Consider the following 21,696-nt stretch of genomic DNA (forward strand, 5'->3'; position numbering starts at 1 on the left):
TCACGGACTAATTCAGAAGCAGTTTAATTTAACCAAACCCGACAATAACTTGATAACAACAATTCCCTAGACAGTGATGACATGCAAAAAAATACGCGACATACAAACAGCACATCTGGCAAGACAATAAACCAGCTAGCAGCAGGCAGTGTCAATTGCACTACAAGAATTCCTCTATGACTTGTATTCCACTTGGGCAATGTATCTTTGCGATAGGTCTAAATAATTATGATGCAATAAGGGCAGAAGAAACCCACGTATTGTTGGACATGGTTCCAACACGTGGGTTGAATTGGCCACAGTTGCATATTTGTCAATTATACATCAAACTTAGATTCACTGAGAAGATTGCGATAAGACCACGGTGCTCTTTGCAAATATAAGCACCAGTAAACATGCACACGCATAACAAGCTTTAAACTTTTTGTAGAAATATCTACGCTGTCAAAAGATTTCTAATTGTCTTTCTTAAATGCTCATTCAGTTCGCTCCTTCCAAGAATTTCTTGGAAAGCTTTTTGATCTCGAGATTCAAATTCGAGCAATTCGGCTTGGATGAAGAACTTCACCTCTGAATTAAAAAACATCAAAATTACCATTAAAAGTTAAGAAAGATGCATTAAAAATTACAATATACACTAAACTCCTGGTACAGTCATCTCCCGGTTAAGTACGCACCCGTTTAAGTTTGCATCCCAAATAAGTACGCAAAAATTCTTCACAAATTCTGGGTTCAACTTTTTCAACAATTTATTTATTTTAAACGAAAATTTAACAATAGTTCACTGCTTAAACATGTCGTGCAAAGTCATCTGATGCATTCTTTTTTGCTTGTGCATATTGTGCATATTTGCAAAGTCATCTGATGCATATTTTGCATTCTTTTTTGCTTGGCTTCCAGCGTCACCTGTCTCAGTTTTCGCTGAAAGCATTCAAAAGTGCTTTTGAGATTATCGTAAGCACCTCCTGCTTGATCTTGTAAGGCAGGACACAGCAACTGATCCTCAGCTTCAAGCACTTTGTTGTAAAGTTGTTCAAAGCCATGAAAAACGATGCTGTTTTCGACAGGTGCACAATCGTTGCTTGGGCCAGCCTCATCGTCAGTGTCATCATTTTCAGTTTGCATCGTTTCCAACACCTCATTCACATCACCCAAAATCGCCTGTGAATACTCTTCATTATTCTCGTCATGAACATGCATAAATCCTTCTAGATCGTCTTTGTCAATCGAAATATCCATAGACTTAAAACAGCGCAAAATTTCAGACATGTCAGACATGAAGTTTGCTTCCTCATCAACGCCACCATCCAACGGAGTTAGCAGTTGAGCTTTGTTAAATGAGTTTCTTACCGACGCATCCGATATTAAATCCCATGCTTGCTTTACATAGTGAGCAGCATCCGGCAAATGAGCAGGGTTCCTATAAGCAACACCTGGTGCCCCTCTGGGTAATCTTTTAGCTTGCTCTTTTTTGTGGGCCTTCAAGTTCTCGTCAAGCTCGTAAAAGTCCAGAACCTCCCTGAGATATAAATATTTGTACCTCTTCTTTAGTGCCGCGATGATTCCCATGTCACATGGCTGTTTCCAACTAGTACAGTTGGGTGGGAAGAATTCCACTTTGACGTTATTCCGTTCAAAGGCTGGAAAATGGCCCGGAGCGTTATTCATCAACAAGAGAACCGGGCGTCCTGTTCTCTTTTTTACTTCAGGATAAAACACTTCGTTGAACCATTTCCAACATGTGTCAACGTCCATCCAAGCTTTACGCTGACTAAGATATTTGACAGGCCATCCCCGATTCTTTATACAGGCCGGAGATTTAGGTTTCCCAATCAATGTGCATGGAACTTTGTGTGTTCCAGTGGCATTTGCACAAACAACCAGAGACACACGGTCTTTAGCTTTCTTCTTCTCTCGGATGCTGCTGAGATCTTCGAATGGCATAAGCAAGGTATATCTAGGGAGCAGACGAAAGAACAACCCTGTTTCATCCATGTTATACACATTTTCAGGATCATACCGTGCAATTATAGCATGTAAATCATTCAATGCAGCCAAAAGCTTTGGGTCTTCCTTGTCCACTTCAGCTCCTTCCCCATGAAGAAGAACTTTCTGCAATCCTCGACGTGCTCTGAATCGGCTAAGCCACTGCCACGACGCTCGAAAATCATCTTCCGATATCGATATATAATTGTTGAGCGATTTGTTTTGCTTTTGCAATGACCAGTGAGGGGGGAACGGGAAGACTTGCACGGCGCATGCTATCAATCCAAAGATATAGAATATCTTCCAACTCAGAAAACCGACCAACGGATGCTCGAAACGTTTTTGTCTTTGTCTCCTCAGACATCAAAGCAGAACGCTTTCGAATAACTTCCCGGTTTTTCGAAATCTTTCGGATAGCAGCTTCACTCACGCCATACTCTCTTGCGAGACTTCTTTTACTCGGAGCGGACGGCACACACAACTTGGCGATGACTTCCAATCTTTGGGATTCACTTAAACGCTTACCTTTACCTGACATCATGCGAACGAGAAAATTGTACCCAACAAATTACTTGTGCTGTACTATACTGTACACTAGCAGAACATGGGCAACGCATCGTCAATGACGTAATAAATGCAAAACTTGTGCATTGGGTACACACACTCACACACGCGTTGGCCACGCATGCATGGCTACACACTTACAGTACCTTCACTAGGTGGCTGCATAACTGCTAAGTACGCACCTACCACATAAGTTCGCACAAACTACTCAAGATCAAGTTGCGTACTTAACCGGGAGATGACTGTATTAAGGTACAAGCTCAAAAGTTGAGGGCTCATATGTCTAAGTTTCTTTGGCAAAAACTGTAAACGTTTTAACTCACCTTTAGCTACATCGTCATCATTTATGACTCTGGCAAAAATTTCAAAGACTCTTACAATCTGCTCCGGAGTAAAACTCCCATCACGGAGGAGCATCCCTAAGCAACTATAGACAACTTGATCCTCATCATGGTCTTCTGCAAGAGGAAGATGCGAAAGAAAAACCGGAAGAATCTTGATGGAAAATATGTTGGATTTTGAGTGCGTTAGCGCTTAAATATTTTCAAAACATATCAGTTATTGCGATTTGCGTTTAGGTCACAGAACTCTGAGACCTGTGGCATGGTACAGTATCTATTCGGCTACGCATTTCAGAGACAGGAAAGCTTTTGCATAAAATATTCAGCCATTTTTTGTAACGTTATAAAAAAGGCTCAGAATATGATATCGTAAAATAAAAACTGGGATTTGTACTCATACATTTGTTTGGAAGGAATTCCAACTCACAGTCAGAGCAAGTTATCAAATTGGTGATTCTGGGTCAGTATAAACTAGGCAACAGATGCTTCAAATATTAAATATTTCTGCTTAAATATAAAAAAGACAAGATTGTTTCCAGAAAAAAGATAAAAATGCAACATTTCTTACTTCTTTTATAGGAACATGATCCTTATTAGCAAGCACCATTCTTGCCACAGCACTTAAAATATTATCGATGACGGTCCGTGATGACTCTTCATACGCGAGTGCTTGCGACAGACAAGAAAATGTAAGGGGGTAGTGGTTAATGGATTCCGACCCACCATTCTGTAAGATCACTCCAAGTCCATAAATTGCATTGTTTCGAACCTCTGCCTCCGAGTCCCTTTATGACATCATATAGAGGTGATTATTGACGGTTAAAATATAACATTTGCTCTCTGAGTTTATTGGGAAGCAGAGCTGGGCAACCGCTTCTGTAAAACGATCGTCGCTCACGCTCGTCGAAATGAACAAAAAATGTCGCATGTGCTTTCGCTCTTCTATACAGAAAAGAGTACGCTCGTTTTTTCGTTCACGCTTTTACTCTTTTCAGAGATTTAAAACTCTTTTCACTTCGGCGCATTTTCGAAATTGCATTAAATTTCTACGTTGCAAATTAGCATCGTAAAACTTATATCTAACTTCAGCTGTGATTACTTATCATTACTTTTTGGTAGAAATGTTAGGAAATTTCAGGGAATTCCATGTTAAAAAGTTTTGTTTTGGTCACACCTGTCAGAAATAATTAATTTACGAGTAGAGTATTTAGAACATTCTAGAATTGTTGATGAAGACTTTCAATCATTTAATATTCTTCACTTTCAAAGCATGTATCTCCGTTAACTTTGCGCAGTGAGTCAGAAACAATAATAATAACTGCTAGAACTGTGCGTGAAATCGGTCTCAAAGCAGTCATTTTTTATTCACTACATAAAATTATAGTTACACGACAATCAAATTTTCTTAACCATTTGTATCGATTTTGTGCATTTGAACCTTTGCTTGTGCAGAAAAAGATCGACAAGCGAATAACCCTTAAAAGGAATGCGCTCATTTTTTTGGTCTTACTTTGAAAAAAAAACGTCGCTTTCAAGATGGGTCCTAAAAGAGGAACATAATCGTACCCAGCCAACTTGGTAAGTAAAAACATAAAGTTTGTTATATATACTGTTCACTCCGCTTATCATCACCACCTTGGGACTAGAGCATTTTAGTCACAATAAAACTGCTACAGTGCCGTATGACCACATTAGGATCGATGTCCACAGTTGATCACAAAATGAAAAAACATAGAATTCATCATTCACTTCATTGACATTAAACACCAACATGAAATCGATGTCAGTAGGCGAATTGAGAATACAGGTGGTACAATCGTCATTGTCACGTTGCATAATTGACACAAAACAATTTGGAGAAAATTTGAGAGATAGAGAAGATTGTCATAATATCCGAAGACTGGTCATTGTAAACGAAGAATTTTACATGGCAAAATTCGGGACCACACCAAAATGGTCATATTAAGCGGATTCTACTGTATCATCGTATGTATCTAGGTCAGGGGTGACGAACCTATTCGATGACGCGGGCCACTTTGTCAGTTACGGCTGAGCAAGCGGGCCGCACAATTTTTTTAACATTTTGCATAATAATTAGCATTCAAGCACAACCGCTTCATTTGGCAGATTTTTAGCTGCTTCCGCGGCCGCAAAAAATACATCGATTGAGTGCGGCAATCTATTGAAGACATACTGCTGTGACTCAATTGTGCTATCAGCTTTTGATATCGCATTGCGCAAAGATTAGAAACAGGTGAAAGAAATTTCAAGACTGCTGGTCTCACCGGACGCTTCGTTCAAGACTGCTGGTCTCCCGGACGCAAAATTTAACCCTAAATTCCGGACATGTCCGGAATTTTCCGGACGGTATGGCAACCCTATAATCCTATAAGTCCTATATGCCTTGCATGTATGGGCGTTTGTCAAATCGTTTGGTGGGCCGCACAAAATTGTTTGGCGGGCCGCAGGTTCGTCACCTCTGATCTAGGTAAACATTATTTTTTGTTTAATTACTAAGTTATTGTACTTAACATATAAATTTACTACTATTAGAGTCGACTACCTGCTTAATTTCATAAGTTTTGGCACAGCTTCTTTGAGCAGCCCGCTAGGACAACAACAGCCCAATTTCTCAACAGTCTCCGCAATTGTTCCAGCTCCAAACGACCTCTCTGAAACGGTGCATGACGGTTTCTGAAGAAAACAAATTACAATGTTATTGACAAATGTAAGTGTAGTTGCAATACTATAATGTTATTTTATTTGTTTTTTTGTTTGTTTGTTATTTGTTATATCAGCGTGTATACTACGATACTACATATTCATGTCATAACATGATGAGATATTGCAATCACTGTAAAGTGACATGCATCGTTTAGCAGAAATGAAATGACATTGCTGATCAATACTCGATATCTGGCAAATAAATGTTAGGTAATAGATGAAACTCCAATACTTTCATACTAGACAATGACATATGGAACGATTCAGTATTGATTTTAGCTCATAAAATAGTACACACTGTAAGTTTGATTAAAACTAACAGATGATGGCAAATGCAACACACATATGTTAATATTTGGAAGATTTTTTATTTTATCGTCAGCTTACCAGTTTACTGAGAAAAGTTGGCAGACAAGCCATGAAGTATGGAACAAAAGTTGACTTTAATTTCTCGGCTAAAATCGGGAATATTTCACCGCAATATTCTATGAGCATTTCGTCGTATTCTGCCTGCAAGTTACGTCCAAAAAAGGATGAAATGGTTATGTCAGTGGCTAAACTAAAATTATCAATGGGACGTTTACAACGTGTTAAATGTAGTAACACAAACCTAATTACTATACAAAATAAATTTTAAAGGTCAAAGCTTATGAAATTGCAGAGAAAATGTGACGCAAACGCCATCATTGCATTGTCTCTGACTGCTTTGCAACAATGTCCTTGTATATAATCGTAATGGAGTAGTTAAACCTCAGCAATCATTTCCAAATGACAATTTCATCGATAAAACCTTTCCTTCACTGATTTACTTGATGAAATTTAGTTTCAACTAAGTTCTTTCAAACTGTGTCTGTTGTTTCACTTACCGGGCTCATTTCCTGTTGAGGTAAAAATCTGTGTAAAGTGTCTCCCTGAGCTCTAATCAAACCAATATTAATCAAAGAGCGCTATTCTATATCTATCTAAGAATGACAAAGTAAGCATACAGGACAACTGGACAAAAGAAAATGGTGAATGCTGAAAAGTAAGGTATGTAACTGATTTCTACACTCACAACCAACCGCAAGCATTAATAAATTTATACCTAATCCTGCATATAGGACATAAACATGACTCAACCAGGTATCACAAACGAAATGTGGTGCGGCCCTTTATGTGAAAATTACTGGGGCGGTGCACCAGTAATAATGCAACCACCACAAGTTACTGTTAATTGTTTGAAAACATTTAACAATTGACATTTAACAATTGTCATTTAACAATTGAAACTAACATACAACTTGACTAGATAAAACTTTGTGTAAATAAAAGAATTTGTTTGTCCTCAAAAGTGCTATCTTCATGTCACCTTCCTATTCACTAAGTCACTGACTCTACACAAAAGCTGGAACTCTGTCGAAAAACTGAAGCCAAAAGCAAAGAGTCACCTGCTGTTCATCGTCGTCATCAACGTCTTCATCCTGACAAGCTGACTTTTGTTGAAGGATTTGGACAATCGCAGCCATAAAATCCTGGAATGTAATATTTGAAAAAAGTATGATTTATTATTTAATTTATATTTATTATCACTTTTTTACAAAAAGGCTTTTATTAATAAAATAATTAGTTATAATAAGCAGCTAAAACTGGGAGAGCTTGGATTGTAAAAATACAAGGACTAAAAATAGGGATTAAAAATACTAGGAAATACTAAAAATACAAGGACTAAACCATTGTTTAAAAGGAATGTCACATTTCATTACTAATCAATTCTACATCGGTTCAAAGTGCAAGAAGTGGCAGTTAAAATACAGCATCATTACTGTTTCCTTCACACCAACCTGTAAGTCCACTTCTTGGTTTGGGAAAGTGTCACCTCCACAAACTTCAAGCACTTCCTTGAACGTCATAATCGCAGTCATGACAACCAGACGATCAGCTTCCTCAATAATTGTGCCAACTAGGATGACAAAGACTTGGCCGAGCATTTTGTGAACTGAAGTCAAAATAGAGAAAATATAGAACAACATCATGCCTACTGCTTCATAAAGGGCTGCGCAAAGGCAGAACTTAGCGATGTAAACGCATTTAATACTGTTGGACTCAGCCTATGTGACTGATTACATTCGTTAGTGGTGTGGGTCACGCTTAACATGACACAACAAGAATTAATTGCAATAACTTTAACCAGACAATTCATCCGCTCACAAGCTCTCAACCTAAACTAGAAACTAGCTAAATACAATGCTAGATGTAGAATATGGCAAATGTATGAGCAACATGCTAAGACGAGCAGAAATTGTGTAACGTACAAAATTCATTCTTTAGTTGGTACGATGAGATAAGAAACTGTCCCAATGTGGTAATGGTCGACCTTCGAATATCAGAATGAGGGAAATCATTAAGCTTGACAATCTGGCAACGCAACACAAAATCAAACAAACATCGATGACAAACAAGTTGAACAAATATTTCAATTTAAATGAAAGTTTAAGTGATGAATCACCTCCTCAAAACAAGGTTTAATGTAAGATTGGAAACACTGACTCGAGTGTTTTGCAAAATCTCCAAGGGCACCAATAGCGTCATCTTTCTCATCCATATAAGCATTTTCAACGGAAATCTCGTCAACAATGTCACAATCTGAATACAATGGAGTCAATCGAATATTAAGCGCAAGCAATGCAGCTGTAACAGGAAAGTAGCAATGAATACAGCAACAGCAATGATGCTTTGCAGAAGAACACTGGTCACAGTTGTCAGTTTATCAATACAGTAAATATGAGCCTATATTTTCAAATTCTCCTAACATTGACGGCAAATGTATAAACGGACTTTTACCAAATCAATAATGAAAGTTATAAGCCACAGCGGCTAGAAATCATATTAAAATACACCTTTGAGCGGGTATAATATATCGTGTACCATTGTGCATATTTAAATACCTTCACCAACAGTTTTAATTCATCTCGGCGTTGAAAAAAAGGAAATGTTGCGGCGTTTACTTAATAAAATGTCTATGACTGGTTTTGTGGTGCTTTAACTACTGGGTATTAAGTATGCGACTCTCAGCGAAAAATAAAAGAATAATATTAAGTCTTGTGACAGAACAACGAACTGACGTGCTCTCCACTATATACCACTACTGTAAAACCAACCGTACATAAGCCTGTGTTTGTGGCATTTACTACAACCACGTGGTATGTAAAACGCCGATGTTAAAAAATCAATCTATAATCACAATTATCGTCGTCATCGTCATCGACATCTTCATCGACATCGTCACTCCCGATGTCGGTTTCAGTTGAATCATCCAAGAAGGAAAAATTCTTGCTCTCATCATTGCCATTTCCTTGAAAGTGAGCCTGAGAAAATCGATTCGTAAAATTGGTTTGGGACCAATTCGCTCTGCATATGACCGGGAGTTTAATTACGTAATTTATGTACCCGCGGCCGTAAGTAATTACTAATTAAGCAGTTTTTTTTTACAAAGAGCGCAGTTCTTTCATCGTAATGCCATGGTGACATCAGCGTTGTTTCGTGGCAAGCTAATTCATATCACATGTAAATACTTAAGTGGTGTATTACTGAGTTAACGTTGTTGTTTTTTGACGGCGGTTATAATTTTAACAAAGTAAAATGTTTTATTCCAAACGACCAATCTTCCACTTAAAATGGCATTCTTGTCTCATGTTATACAGGCAAAGTAAAAATTCAAATCTATTTGTGATAATCGTGAAGTTTTCGACAAACACATTCTCCCATACTTAAATACGTATCTTTAACAACGCAATCTGTAACCTACTTCTACGCAATGCAAAGAAAAATGTTTATGTACTTTGTGTATTATCACGTCTATCACCGCCCGGCTTCCAATACCTTATGTATGGTGGAAGAAAAATCACTTTAACGACTTTCAACTAAATAAATATGACTCGTTAACTTTCACTTTACGAAGAAATAAGACGCAGTAGGTGCGAAGTCACCATATTGCAGAAAGTAGGTCACGCAGCCTGTTGTTAAAAGATAGACCGTAAGGATGGGAGAATGGGTATGAAAGAAGTTCATTTTAGCTAGTTAGGATTTAATTGGAATTAGATTTAGTTAAGAAGGTAGACTTAGGTCTGGTTTAACTTAACTTACGTTGAAAAACAAGCGGTAAAAAACGCTTTGAACGCACGATTTCTCCGGCAAAGTTAATGGCAGCGTATCACGAAAACTATGTTTTAGTGACAGCGCAAACATTGTTATCTGTCATTGACTGGTGTCGCAAAGCTAAAATGTGGGCCAAAAGTCGTTAGACACTGTACACATTACAAATATGTTTACACAAAGAGGACAGACGGGTTGGAAAGCTAGTTAGTGATGCGTTTGTTTCGATACATTGTAATGTAACGTGGATGAAGGTTACGTGAGAACGTGATGCGTGCCAATTTTCGTAATACTAGCTGTGTTATGTAATTACGCAAGTTTCGTATTTGTTTACGTAATCAGTTAATCACGTAACTTGCGCAATTATTTTCAGCTGCGTGCAACACTGAGACCGACTGCTTCATACGTTTGTTACACATGTCATATATACAGTATATATGTATAACAATAAACTTACGGTAATACCCTCGTTAGACTTGACGCTATTCATCAAGCACTTCACGACCACATCCAAGAAAGGGGCCATGCTCTCTCCGACAACGCTACTGACAGCAGCGAACAACCCGTACCTGCAATACAGCAACCACGTCAACTTTGATGCTTGAAAAACAAGAAAACGTGGAAATTGTACTGAGGTGCTTACGCTGTCCTTCTTAGATCAGGGTCAGTTTTATCCAGGCCGATCAATTCCAGTCCAAGCTTCATCGAATCTTCTGCGAGTTGAATATTTGATTTTCCCAATGTCCTTACTAAGACCGCGAGAGTGTCTGTTGATGTGTTACATTTAAAGGTTTGAGATTATGTTTGATATTTGAACTTGGAAAGAGCGGAAAAGATTAAAACGAAATCTAGTATGTTTATGTAAACTTTTCGTTGGATTTTCATTTTAGACTAAACAGCACAATCATGACAAGAATAACGTAAGACAGCGTTGAACAATTATCATGTTTTCAGAAGTCTTATGTACCATGAAGTATTTTCAGCCTAAAGGCGTTTCTACACGTTGTTATTTGCTAAGCATTTTCAGATTACGCTTGAAACGAACTAATCTTACATCAAATACCCCAACACACTCGTACATGCAACAAACTGTATTTTCTACAGCACATTACCTAACGCTTGTGTTTGTAACAATCCAACCTTTGCTTGATCGTCGTCTTCGCCTTGATTGATGGAGGATAAACAACTTTGTATCAGCGGCAGGATCTCAGGTAGGTAGGGAAGAAGGTTTTCCTTAGCGGCGTTGGCTATTCAAACAGTGATTGAGGAATATGATCATTTATTTAAGTGTTGTTTAATTAGCCCTAAAAGCTACACTAGAACAGAACAACAATTTGTAGGGTTATAAAAGCTGCGAGTGTCCGACTTTAAAATAATTATATTTGTTACGTGCGCGAGAATATGGAACGTGCGAGTCGAAAATTTTTTTTTTATAGCTGAAATAGCCAGAATATTATTTCCTAATAAATGTTCTGTTTAACAGCTTTGATCTTTAAAAATATCTTGTACCAACTACTTGTAAGAGTAACGTTAATAATACTAACAGTGACGTTATTAACAATGTCACAAGTGATGTAAATAATAATTATAAAACCACACGTAAGTCTGCGGGATAAATCAAACAAACTCGGCACTGTACGCGGCCAAGGCGTTTCTTATAGTTTGTAGAAAAGCGAAACGAGTAAAAAATCTTTGCTGAAGAATATGTCAGCCACAGAATATGGTGGCACCCCGCACGTGTCACATTCTGGCCCGGGGACTGCTCGCTTCAGATTCCCGCAGAATGTAGAACTCAACCCCCTCCGTCAGCTACTTATCGGTTTTGTTTTACACTTTGAACAGCTGGTAGACTTCAGGACTTATTTGTCTGGGTCAGTGTGTAGTTAGTTTGTCTGACTGTGTTATGCAAAGATACAGCTCGTAAGTTTTCTCTACGTTCAAGTTTACCGGTGGCTCCGATCGCGCTGACAACAAGTTCCTTGGTGTGGATGTCACTGGTGCTCTTCAATGTATTGAGGAGATGACGCATTAGCTGATCCAGATACGGAAACAGATCTGTGTCTGAAAAAAAAACATAAAAACAAACTGTTATTAACTTAATTTATGCAACTTCATATAAAATCTCGAAAATTATCAACTTCTACGGCTAAATTAATTTCAAAAATGTAAGTAAAACATGCGATAACAAAAGCAACCAAAACAAACAGAATAAAAAAACAAGGTTTAAGGTTTAATAACAACCATTGACAAACCTAAGTTTTCGACAAAGTTTTCCAAGGCATAATAAGCTTTGGTTAGCCGAGAACCCTTCTTTATTTCGGAAACTTGATGAAGAACGCCAAACAGCATCGGCATGATTTCAGGTGCAAATTTGTTGATGTCGGGCTACATTGGGAACATTTATAAGTCAAGAAAAAAAAATATTTCATTTAAATACCGGTAATAAGAATAGGAGAAACTCTACAAAACGCAACTTTACGACCTTAAAGATATTTCGTATAACCTGTAAGTGTTCTGAAAATTGCCCCAGTGCAAACAACGCAGCACCGCTGACGTGTGTGTTTGGATCTATGACCCCTTTGCAAACTATTTCCAAAAATGTCTTCAGATGTCTGAAATAAAACAATGAGAAATACAAGATCTAAAATATATCAATAGACTAATGTCGTGCTTACCATTACATAAAGCAATACAGCCTGGTATTGTGTTAGGAAATAATTTTAAAGTCTATGAAGTAACTGGTCAGTAGGGTTATAAGGGCAGTCACCATTCCCAACATAACAAAGTCAAAAATTAAAAAATGTATATATATAAAAAGAGAGAAAATGTGAAAATATTCGTACTTGAGCTTAATAAACTCCGATGTTCCCTCCGAGAGGCAGCCGAGAGTGAGGAGGATACCTCGTTTGATTCGATCGTCGTCTGACGAAGCAAGTGACCTCACAAAAGGAAACTGCAATGTAAGACAATACCACATTGTGATGTAACAAACCGATTGGTTTAATGCGCATTGTGTCACCATTTGTCAACTGAGCTGTGCATGAGAATTCAGTAGTTCGGTTTTGAAGTGTTAACATCAACACTTATATTAACACATTGACCGCCAATAGTCAACACACAATCTTGCATTTGTAACATTAATTTGGATGAAAAATCTAGATTACAAATCATTCATTTTTAATCCAAATATCACGAATTGGTTATTTGTGTGTAAATTGCTGAGTGATACTCCAGTTGTAGCCTTCGTGGAAATACCACAAAAGCAAGATAGCTCACTGTCAACGTTGTAATAAAAACATCTTAAACGATTAAATGTACATGTTTGGCAGACAAGGTGCTAATTTGTTAGCCCTGAGGCAAATTTCGTCACAACTACTCACCATTCTTTCATAGAGTTTCTCTGGTGGCAGGTGAAGTGCCAAATCATCCACAACCTAATAAAACATTTTGAAATTATTTACACACGACTGTTTCATTCCTACTGACATAATTCGACACTGTACAAGCAGATGGTTCATTGAAATCGGCAATGCATATTTCATGTTACTTATAATTAAATTGCTTCTGCCATCATACTGCACAAAATCACAAAAAGTCGCAATCATAATTCTTGGACACAAACTGCCCTATGCTTCATATCAACAGCCAAGTTTTAAATCTTTTTGAAAATGATGCAGAGTTTGAAGGAAGTGGTCTTTAAACTTTGGTGTGCAGACAATACAGCATGCACCTTTTGACACAGGGTGTCCATACAATTTTTTCCACAATTACCATGCACTATTAACTGAGGAGATTGTACAGACAACACATGAGTTACGAAGTCTCAGACAGCAAGAACACTGAAAAGATGTTGTTGAAGTAATAGCCTATGTTGCCTAGCCCCAGTTTCATTGTTATTTTAGTCACATACCTCATAAAACTCGACAAAACATTTGCTAAGTGACGCACTGTATACTGCAAACACTGCACGTTTTTGTTAGTAGCAAATTGTAAAGAGTTGACAGTTTTGTAGGCTTACGTGTAATGCAGATGCAAGGGGAGATTGCGAATCTGACGAGTCTCCGACAAATCCAGATACGTCATCCTCATCTTCATTAATTGGAGATAGAAGAAGAGGACAAATCACTTGAAGTATAGGATCGAGAAGGTCGTGCTTGAGAATTGCCTAAATTTAAAAAAGTAGAATCTATCAATTATTATGACCTCCATTAACAAGTAATTTAATTATAATTCCATTATAAAACTACCAGTATATAATTAATGATAACTACACAAGTTAATTAAAGTTAACTTATGGTCATATGCAACATATTATACAATAATACTTTGTGTGCTTAATACAGAAAGAGGAAGCCTTTAAAAATAGAACTCCATGTGTCCCACAATACTTTGTTTAGAGTAAGGAAGTAATAGAAAATGCATAACAGCATAGAATAAGTTCAATTCACTTATAATCTCCATATAAATACCATAGAAGAAAAACAATAGCATGTTGCCTATAAGTTATATACATTATTACGTAACAAAGGTTATTTTAACTAGTCTTACTTTCTTTTTTGTTCTTATTATTGACTGGAGAAAACAAAGAACTCTTGATCGTGTTTCGTTTTCAAAGTTCATATTGCTTGCAACCTTCAAAGCAAGCAGTTGTGTTATGATCTTAAAACTTGTCAAAAACTTGGGCCATTTTACAATGACTTTAAATGATTACCATGGTGACTTGGTTCAGGCGGCAGTCATGAATAACTTACATACAACACAAATCCGACCAGATCCTTCACATATGGAGCTATGAATGAAACTTCGGTAACAATCAAGCTTTCAAATAATTCTATCAGCTCGGTGGCTTTGTCCTAAGGTAGGTAAATATCTTATTATCACTGTAAAGATTTTACGTTATATACAGTTTGATCCACTTGATCAATCAATGTTTAGTAAGTTTACTTTCAAGGCTATAAGTTTCACTGTTAACGATATTATTTTTAGCAGTTTAAGCGCAAGGCTTGATTAATTCAATTAGTTTAATTCAAAATTAACAAAGATTGGAGTTAAGGGAATGATAAAAACATTACTTCCATATTATTATCCAGCATGGATTTTATAACAAGGACAGATTTTGGCACCAAAGCACGAACAAGTTTCTGAAAAATAATGTTATAAATAAACATCAAATAAATGCAAATATAATAAGCTACAATGGTTTGTTTGATATTTTATGAAGGCCAAAGTTGTCAAATTTATCACAAAGTAATATCACAGTTAATTCTGGACAAAAAACAACTTAAACAAGGACGCACAATGACACCATTTACAATTAACATGAAATATCACTGTATGATAAGATTTATACATTTAAGTGTAAATGGTTGCTTTATAAATTCAATGGAAAACATTCAAGGTAAATTGTCAACAAGAAATGATTAACCAGTAATAACGAGACAATCTTCGTGTAAGAGAAAACAATAAACATTACAGGTACTTACCCCTTCTTCATCCCCAAGATAAGGCACCAAGAAATTAAAAGCTTGGACTGCATATTGCCAAGTGTTTGGCGTTTTACTCAGCTTCAGAACCTCGTCAATCAGTGTCAATATTCCACAGTGATGCTCAGTGAGGTACCCAGCCGCGTTTTCACAAATTATCTTTAAAACTTGAGTTCCACGCTGTCGATATAAACCAATTACAACCGATAAAATTTTGAAACTTCAAATGGAAATATTGAAAGTGAAAGGCAGTATTTCATGATCCACATGTAAATTCAGTATCCAATACATGTATCTATTTATGAACAATCAGTATCAAAAAATAGCAGCATACTAGTAAATTAAACAGTAAAATGAAAGCGGTTACGGCAAACCAAATATTCTGAAATTATTTCCTAACCTCCATTTCCAATTCATTGCCACTGTGGACAGAAGAATGAACAAATTTAACAACTTCCTCCCATGGTCTTTTCTTTGCGAACTCTTGTTTTGCGATTCCTCCGGCCATTTCCATCACCGAGTTGCGAACAACTGGGTCTGGCTCTTCTTGCAATCTTTTGAGGGTCGCTTCCTTGATTGCGAGTCGATTGGAATCGTCAATGGATTTCCAGAGTTTAACAACTTTTCTAGGAAAAAACAAAGGAACAAATGTGGAAAAGTAAGTAACGTGTTACAACCTAATCTGAAAATATCCAAAAAAATCTGGGTTGCGATGTCTACTTTACATCAATAAGATCCTTTCAAATATATAATATTTCAATTATTTTTTACCAATTTCATATTCACCGAAAACCTTAATCGCATTCTTAATCGCAAACTTGATTTAATTCACATAAAAAGAAACATAATTTGTGTTAGGGCGGGAATTTGTAAAATATGGTCCAATGCCAAAGGCCAAGTTAACACAAACTGTCAAAATCGTTCAACGATATCAAAATTGTCAACAAACTCTAATTTTTCCACTGCCATATCTTGAGTATCTTGAGGGTGTATTACAATGTGGAGATATTTAGGTGTTAACAAAATATGGCACAGATGAAATATCGATACCTTCGAAACACTACAGCAGCCGTGTGCCGCATTTCCGTCGCGCTCTCATTGGCGAGAATGAAGAACAAAGACGATAGGAACGAAGGATGCTGGCTAAGTTGGTAGAGATCTTTGCTCGCCTGAAATAGATGCACAAATTTGCAACAAATGTTTTTCTTTGATGAAAACAAGCTTCATTGATAAGAAGATGTTTGACGAAAGTTTCCCTTGTTACAGTAAGAAAAATTGGTGAGAAAAGTTTATAAAAAAAAAACTCTGTAAGCTTACGTGTATGTTAATGTAGGCATATTTATTTACAACTAATTAACATATCTAGATCTGCATTCAAGTGGTTTCACATTTACTCAAGAAACGGTCATCTATGCGTGTACTGTGTGTCCTAAGAGAAATGTTTCTGTAAAGTAATAACTTGCGCACAGTTCAAGTTAATTACTACAGTACTTTCAATAATGCGATACACATAAATCTACAGCATAATCGTCGCTGTGGCACATGTTTTGAAGTTTATGCACCGTGTCATGCAGATCATGATACATTTATTGTTATCTTTAGCAATTTATGTAAACTGCCGCAGAAGGGCATCAACGAAAGTGACTGAACATTGCATCATTACCTGCAATAGAGTGGTGTTGTCTGGGAGAACAAATTTGCTTAAAGCTTCTCTCAAATGCTTGAGAACATCAGGATCTACCTCGGATAAACTCAGCATTTTTTCTTTAAACAAACCTAAGCAACCTAAAGGATACAAATTTGTTTATAAAACAATTCATAATGACACGCTTCAAAGTGCAAGATCAAAACAAGTATGTCAGAAGAAAAGTAATTAATATGTAGTTGTTATATCCACGCATGTTTCATCCCAAAATCTTCGCTGCTACTAGAAATAAGTTATGAAAATTTAATTTTCACCCCAACCATTTCAAAAACTCCACAAACCAACATAATATGACGGGTACCTTACTGCACAGATGGCATGGCTGAGACAGAAGGGTGAGGTGCCAGTGCAATGTAAATAATTAGAATTTTGACATTTAGGGTAGCTTCCTTTCCCAATATAACACTAGCATTTAATAACAATTTTTAATGTTCTTTATTCTACATTTCGCGTCAATCCTTTGCCTACTTCCCACATTTATGCCTAAAGCAAGACGTAATCAATGAGGCAACTTAATGATGCTATTAACATTCTTACTACCAACAAAAATCTATTAGTAACAAAAACGAACAACTAATACTGTTCGAGTACAAGCCCTCTGTCAAATTCACACCATCAGTGTGGGAAGTACCTGGCAAGTTGTAAAAAATCAGATTTTAATAATTTATTTTTAGTGACTGCAAAATTTTTGAGATTAAACATGTGGGAATGAATTAACTACATATTAATTCCACCATTTTAAGACAAACTTGCCATGCACTTGAACTTTACGTACAATATGATACAAATGCTTGCAAAAGTTCCCATAAACAACAGTTTCATTTTTTCACTTTTGTCAGGTAGTGCCAAATATAGCGGAAAACTTTAGCCTACGAATCTTCACATTCTGTTACAAAGAGTTACACGCTATTATGATAAAAAATAAACCAAAACATAACAGAACGGGTTACCAGAGTAAGCAAAACATATTAATGTGCATCTTCACAATTGCAGGAATAATAGAAGCCAATTCTGAAAAACATATACAGTAACGCCAACACACGTCTGTGTAGTGATCAGGTAATGATAGCCACTACTATTGCATTTGGTGATTAATGTTATTTTATTGTGTTTTGACCATCATTGCATTGTTTATTTCAAATCTGAGTTGCTATTCGCACAACAAACAAAATGCTACCCATGTCAAAAATGATGTGTAGGAAGAAGTAATACATCATTGTAAAAGCAGTAAAGTTTAAAAATATTTACATTTGTATATATGGCAGTCATACACAAACCACACTGAGAAAGCATAATGCAATGATGCACCGAAGTGAAAAAAATACCAATACACTCAGAAAGCCTGAGTTAGTCTTCAATACAGGGTTGAATTTATTGATCCAAGCCTAGCAAATATGACAATCTTCAAGCTAAGATACAAAAACTGCTTAAACTAGGAGATAAAAAATGTGTACAGTACAGTAAGTACTAAACCAATGACAAAGATAATAAACTGCAACCCATAGGTTACACAAATACATTAGTGATATGAACATATGAAAAATAAAACAAATGATTTTAAAACACTTGTCAATAACGCAAAGCAGCAGCAGCAAAAAAACAGCCAGTACCTTGTTATAAAAATGAATGTTTGAGAGAAATGCAACTTTCAATCATAACATTTGCTCTGACTTTATTTACATGTTGCCACATTTGCCGAAAGATCTTTTCAAAATTCATAACTGGTTAAGATGTAGACAGCAATCATGTGAAAATAAATTCAACTTATCTCATAAACAGTTGACTTTTGAAGCAAAAGCTCAATTCGACGATGATTTTTTGCAATTTTTTTAGTCTTTCTTCTGAATAGTTTTGCATACACAAAAGTTAAAACATTTTGGCAGTGGTGGGAAAATGAAAACAAAAACTAATGTTCAGTATTTAGAAGTAGCCAAGAGGAAATTGGCAAAATTACCTTCCTCTCAAGGCACTATATGTGTCTAAACTCACCTGAAAAGTTTTATGAGACATAAGTAAAATGTGTTTGCCCAACCTAGACAGTCTTAAAGTCCAATTCTTGGGGTAAATGGGTTAAACTTGAAACATTCTTAAACACAGTTGATCATCCAAAGTTGTAATTCAGAAACTATCAAGTTTGTGATTCATATTCATATCTTTATGCCAAAAGCATCAATTCTTGCCTTTGCATGTCAGCATCTTGCTTTAAAGCCTGTTCAAGACGTTCACGGGCAGCTAAAACCCGACTTTCTTGTTTTCTGATGTCGTTTTCGGTCACAACAAATGACTTGCAGATTGGCTGTTGCGTGTTAAGCCATACACAGGGATCTTTGACAACATTGGATGAGGTTTGGCCTGTTATGGGCGTGGAAGCACTGTGCAATTGGGAGGCGATTTGTTGCAAAAGTTCTTCTGATGTCATTGACGGCCCTATACCTTGGATTGCTTGTGGGAGATCGATGCTTTCAATGACCGTGTCTGCCACATCCATCGGTTTGATGCCAGATAACCTCTTCTCTTTGAATACTTGCTGCGGGACCTTGCTTCCAACCTTAGTTTGCTCAGATTTTACTTTGTTCGATTTATGATTGGTCTTTTTTGTTACTGGCTGCTTGAAAATGGATGCCGTTTGTCGATTTGGAATAGAAGTGTCAAGGTTGACTTTATTTGGATCATGTGACCTGCCTTTTCGTGATCTTATTTTCTCCGTCAACATTTTTCCTGACCGGTAATCAAAACATGTAAGGTCGTATTTGTTTCCCAGATATCGAATGAGCTCTGGTTTGCTACGAATCTTTTTTCCATTAGGGCTTAGATAGTAGATGTCACTCTTTCCTCTTGAGAGCCCATTCTGCCTCACTGTCTCCTCGCGCATCCAACCATTCGGCAATCCAATGGCTGGTGTCCTCTTTTTAGATGAGTTATACGATTCCATCTTCAGAAGAAATGATAATCGTTCTACAGTGACAGTGACGTAGAGTATGCAGCTGTGACTTTGCTGAGAAGAATTTCAGTGAATATTTACTTATGAGTACAACACTGAAAAATAAATGAATTGTTAGCAAGTACCAACTAGTCACCATAAGTCCACCTATTTTTTTTATTTCCATATTCATTTAATAAAGGTCAATATATAATTTTGGTTAATTGCACTTAAATTCCGCAGGTATGTATACATAAGAAAAACATTTTAGGAATTTAAGATTGCCATTATATACATATACAGGGTTTGATGAAAAATCTTTCAAGTGTAGTTTTACCACAATAGTTTGCTTGCATTTTATTCCTTTTTCCTGCTCGTTAACTGTTTGAGCATGCGTTTTGTTGTGCTATAATCATAACAGTTAGCACCATAACTTTCGCTCCACGCAGTTAATGACAAAAAATAAATAATACAATACAATGCAAGCAAATTATTTCGGTAAAACTTCAAAAAAAATTTTCTGTTAAAAGTCAACACTACTTCACCTGCACAAATAAATCCTTTCAAAGTTACTGTTTAGTTGGCAAGATTTTTTTGATCGTCTATACTTAACAATGGAAATTTTCAACCCAACTGCAAAAATTTTAGCGCTCCGATTATAATCATTTCGCTCAGGTGAGTAGCATATAAAATCCTTTGCACAATAAAAACAATTTTGAAAACATGTTGCCCAGTTTTTATTTTAAAGCAGTTTACATCCTATGTACTGGACTTGTTCGAAATGAAGTCTGGTTACGTGGTCAAGCGAGGCATGCGATAAAAAATGCGTAAGAAACTGTGAGTAATCTGCAACTTGACGCACGTTACACAGGCAAATTTGGTTTGGCATGTCAAGCAAAATTTAAATGATCAACTAGAAGTAAATACAAACTGAATAACAACATTTACATGAGCTTTAGGTACCATAAAAACTCTTACTCATTTTACGTTGCATACTTCGGTAACCAAGTATCCAGAAGTCGTATCAAACAAGTCCAATGCGTAAGGAATCAAACCGTTGCAAAATAAAATTAAGCAACATTATTAAGTTGCTTTCAAAATTTTTTTTTGCATAAAGAAATTCATACGGTGCTCATCTGAGCAAAATCTTCAAAGTCTGATGCCAAGAACGCATGTAATTTTAAAATGATGGTCTTATATCAGAAAGAGTCTATTGTACATTCAGAGCATTCTTCCATGCTTTAGTATTAACGTAACCTAAAGGTTAACACATTATAACATGTTAACCTCAAACTAACCTTAGTTTACCATTATTAATAACTCAAGCCTTATTCTATCTACAATTAACGATTAACTGTTTGTCCTTGCTTCCCACCCTTATAGGTGTCTGGGTAGTTTAACACAAAAAGCTTTTTCACCTATTTGCTGCAGATTTATTGTAGATTACAAACAGGCCTACGCTATATGTATTCAGCTTTGTCTTACCTAAAAAATATTCTTACAATTATATTTACATTCCTTACTGCAGAGTATGACTGTTTTCATCAAGATCTTGGGTGAGCCAAAAAACAAACAACTAAAAATAACAAGCGCGGTGCACAAAAAATACTCAGATGCTGTAGAAGTGCCCACTTAGGTGAACAATTACATAGCAATCTACACAGTTGGACTTATTCAATCTTTAAATCAATTGAAAATTGAGTGCACAGAAGTTCTATCAAAGTCATTAAGTGCAAAATAACGAACCTCAAGTCGGCAGATGCGGCACTGAAGCTCATGAAAAGCAGTATTGAGTGTGTCTATGCAAGACTCTGCAGTCTGGGTTACATTCAATCCTTGAAC

General features: G+C 36.5%; 2 protein-coding genes across 3 annotated transcripts; both read right to left on the bottom strand.

Annotated features, from left to right (window-relative positions):
• LOC143451305 (importin-4-like) lies at positions 1-17,015 on the bottom strand. 2 transcript variants are annotated; one of them, XM_076951761.1, is made up of 26 exons: positions 16,893-17,015; positions 16,280-16,398; positions 15,630-15,855; positions 15,230-15,409; positions 14,819-14,887; positions 14,498-14,599; positions 14,295-14,378; positions 13,765-13,911; positions 13,127-13,180; positions 12,590-12,699; positions 12,250-12,358; positions 11,999-12,131; positions 11,694-11,807; positions 10,859-10,993; positions 10,390-10,513; positions 10,204-10,315; positions 8,836-8,959; positions 8,101-8,237; positions 7,907-8,009; positions 7,436-7,590; positions 7,043-7,126; positions 6,003-6,125; positions 5,455-5,585; positions 3,460-3,676; positions 2,874-3,045; positions 1-570 (listed from the first exon to the last, which is right to left on the bottom strand). In XM_076951761.1, exons 1-26 carry the CDS (start codon positions 16,986-16,988, stop codon positions 437-439), a joined length of 3,294 nt encoding a protein of 1,097 aa, XP_076807876.1. In that variant the 5' UTR covers positions 16,989-17,015; the 3' UTR covers positions 1-436. The 2 variants fall into 2 exon arrangements, with proteins under 2 accessions (XP_076807876.1, XP_076807877.1); XM_076951762.1 differs by lacking the exons at positions 1-570; positions 2,874-3,045; positions 3,460-3,676 and adding an exon at positions 3,701-5,375.
• LOC143451308 (methyl-CpG-binding domain protein 2-like) lies at positions 17,015-19,991 on the bottom strand. The gene has a single exon (XM_076951764.1). It carries the CDS (start codon positions 19,864-19,866, stop codon positions 19,090-19,092), a length of 777 nt encoding a protein of 258 aa, XP_076807879.1. The 5' UTR covers positions 19,867-19,991; the 3' UTR covers positions 17,015-19,089.
• Between the last annotated feature and the right edge of the window lie 1,705 nt (positions 19,992-21,696).

The sequence above is a fragment of the Clavelina lepadiformis genome, chromosome 4, assembly GCF_947623445.1.
Source record: "Clavelina lepadiformis chromosome 4, kaClaLepa1.1, whole genome shotgun sequence".
Classification (NCBI taxonomy): Eukaryota; Metazoa; Chordata; class Ascidiacea; order Aplousobranchia; family Clavelinidae; genus Clavelina; species Clavelina lepadiformis.

Excerpts from the sequence above, each read along its gene's own strand:
- LOC143451305 (XM_076951761.1), bottom strand. The coding sequence starts at position 16,988 with ATGCTGAGTTTATCCGAGGTAGATCCTGATGTTCTCAAGCATTTGAGA. Across the intron at positions 12,359-12,589 it reads TCGGAGTTTATTAAGCTCAA|ACATCTGAAGACATTTTTGG; the intron begins GTACGAATATTT and ends GTTTTATTTCAG. Across the intron at positions 10,316-10,389 it reads CCTGATCTAAGAAGGACAGC|GTACGGGTTGTTCGCTGCTG; the intron begins GTAAGCACCTCA and ends GCTGTATTGCAG.
- LOC143451308 (XM_076951764.1), bottom strand. The coding sequence starts at position 19,866 with ATGGAATCGTATAACTCATCTAAAAAGAGGACACCAGCCATTGGATTG.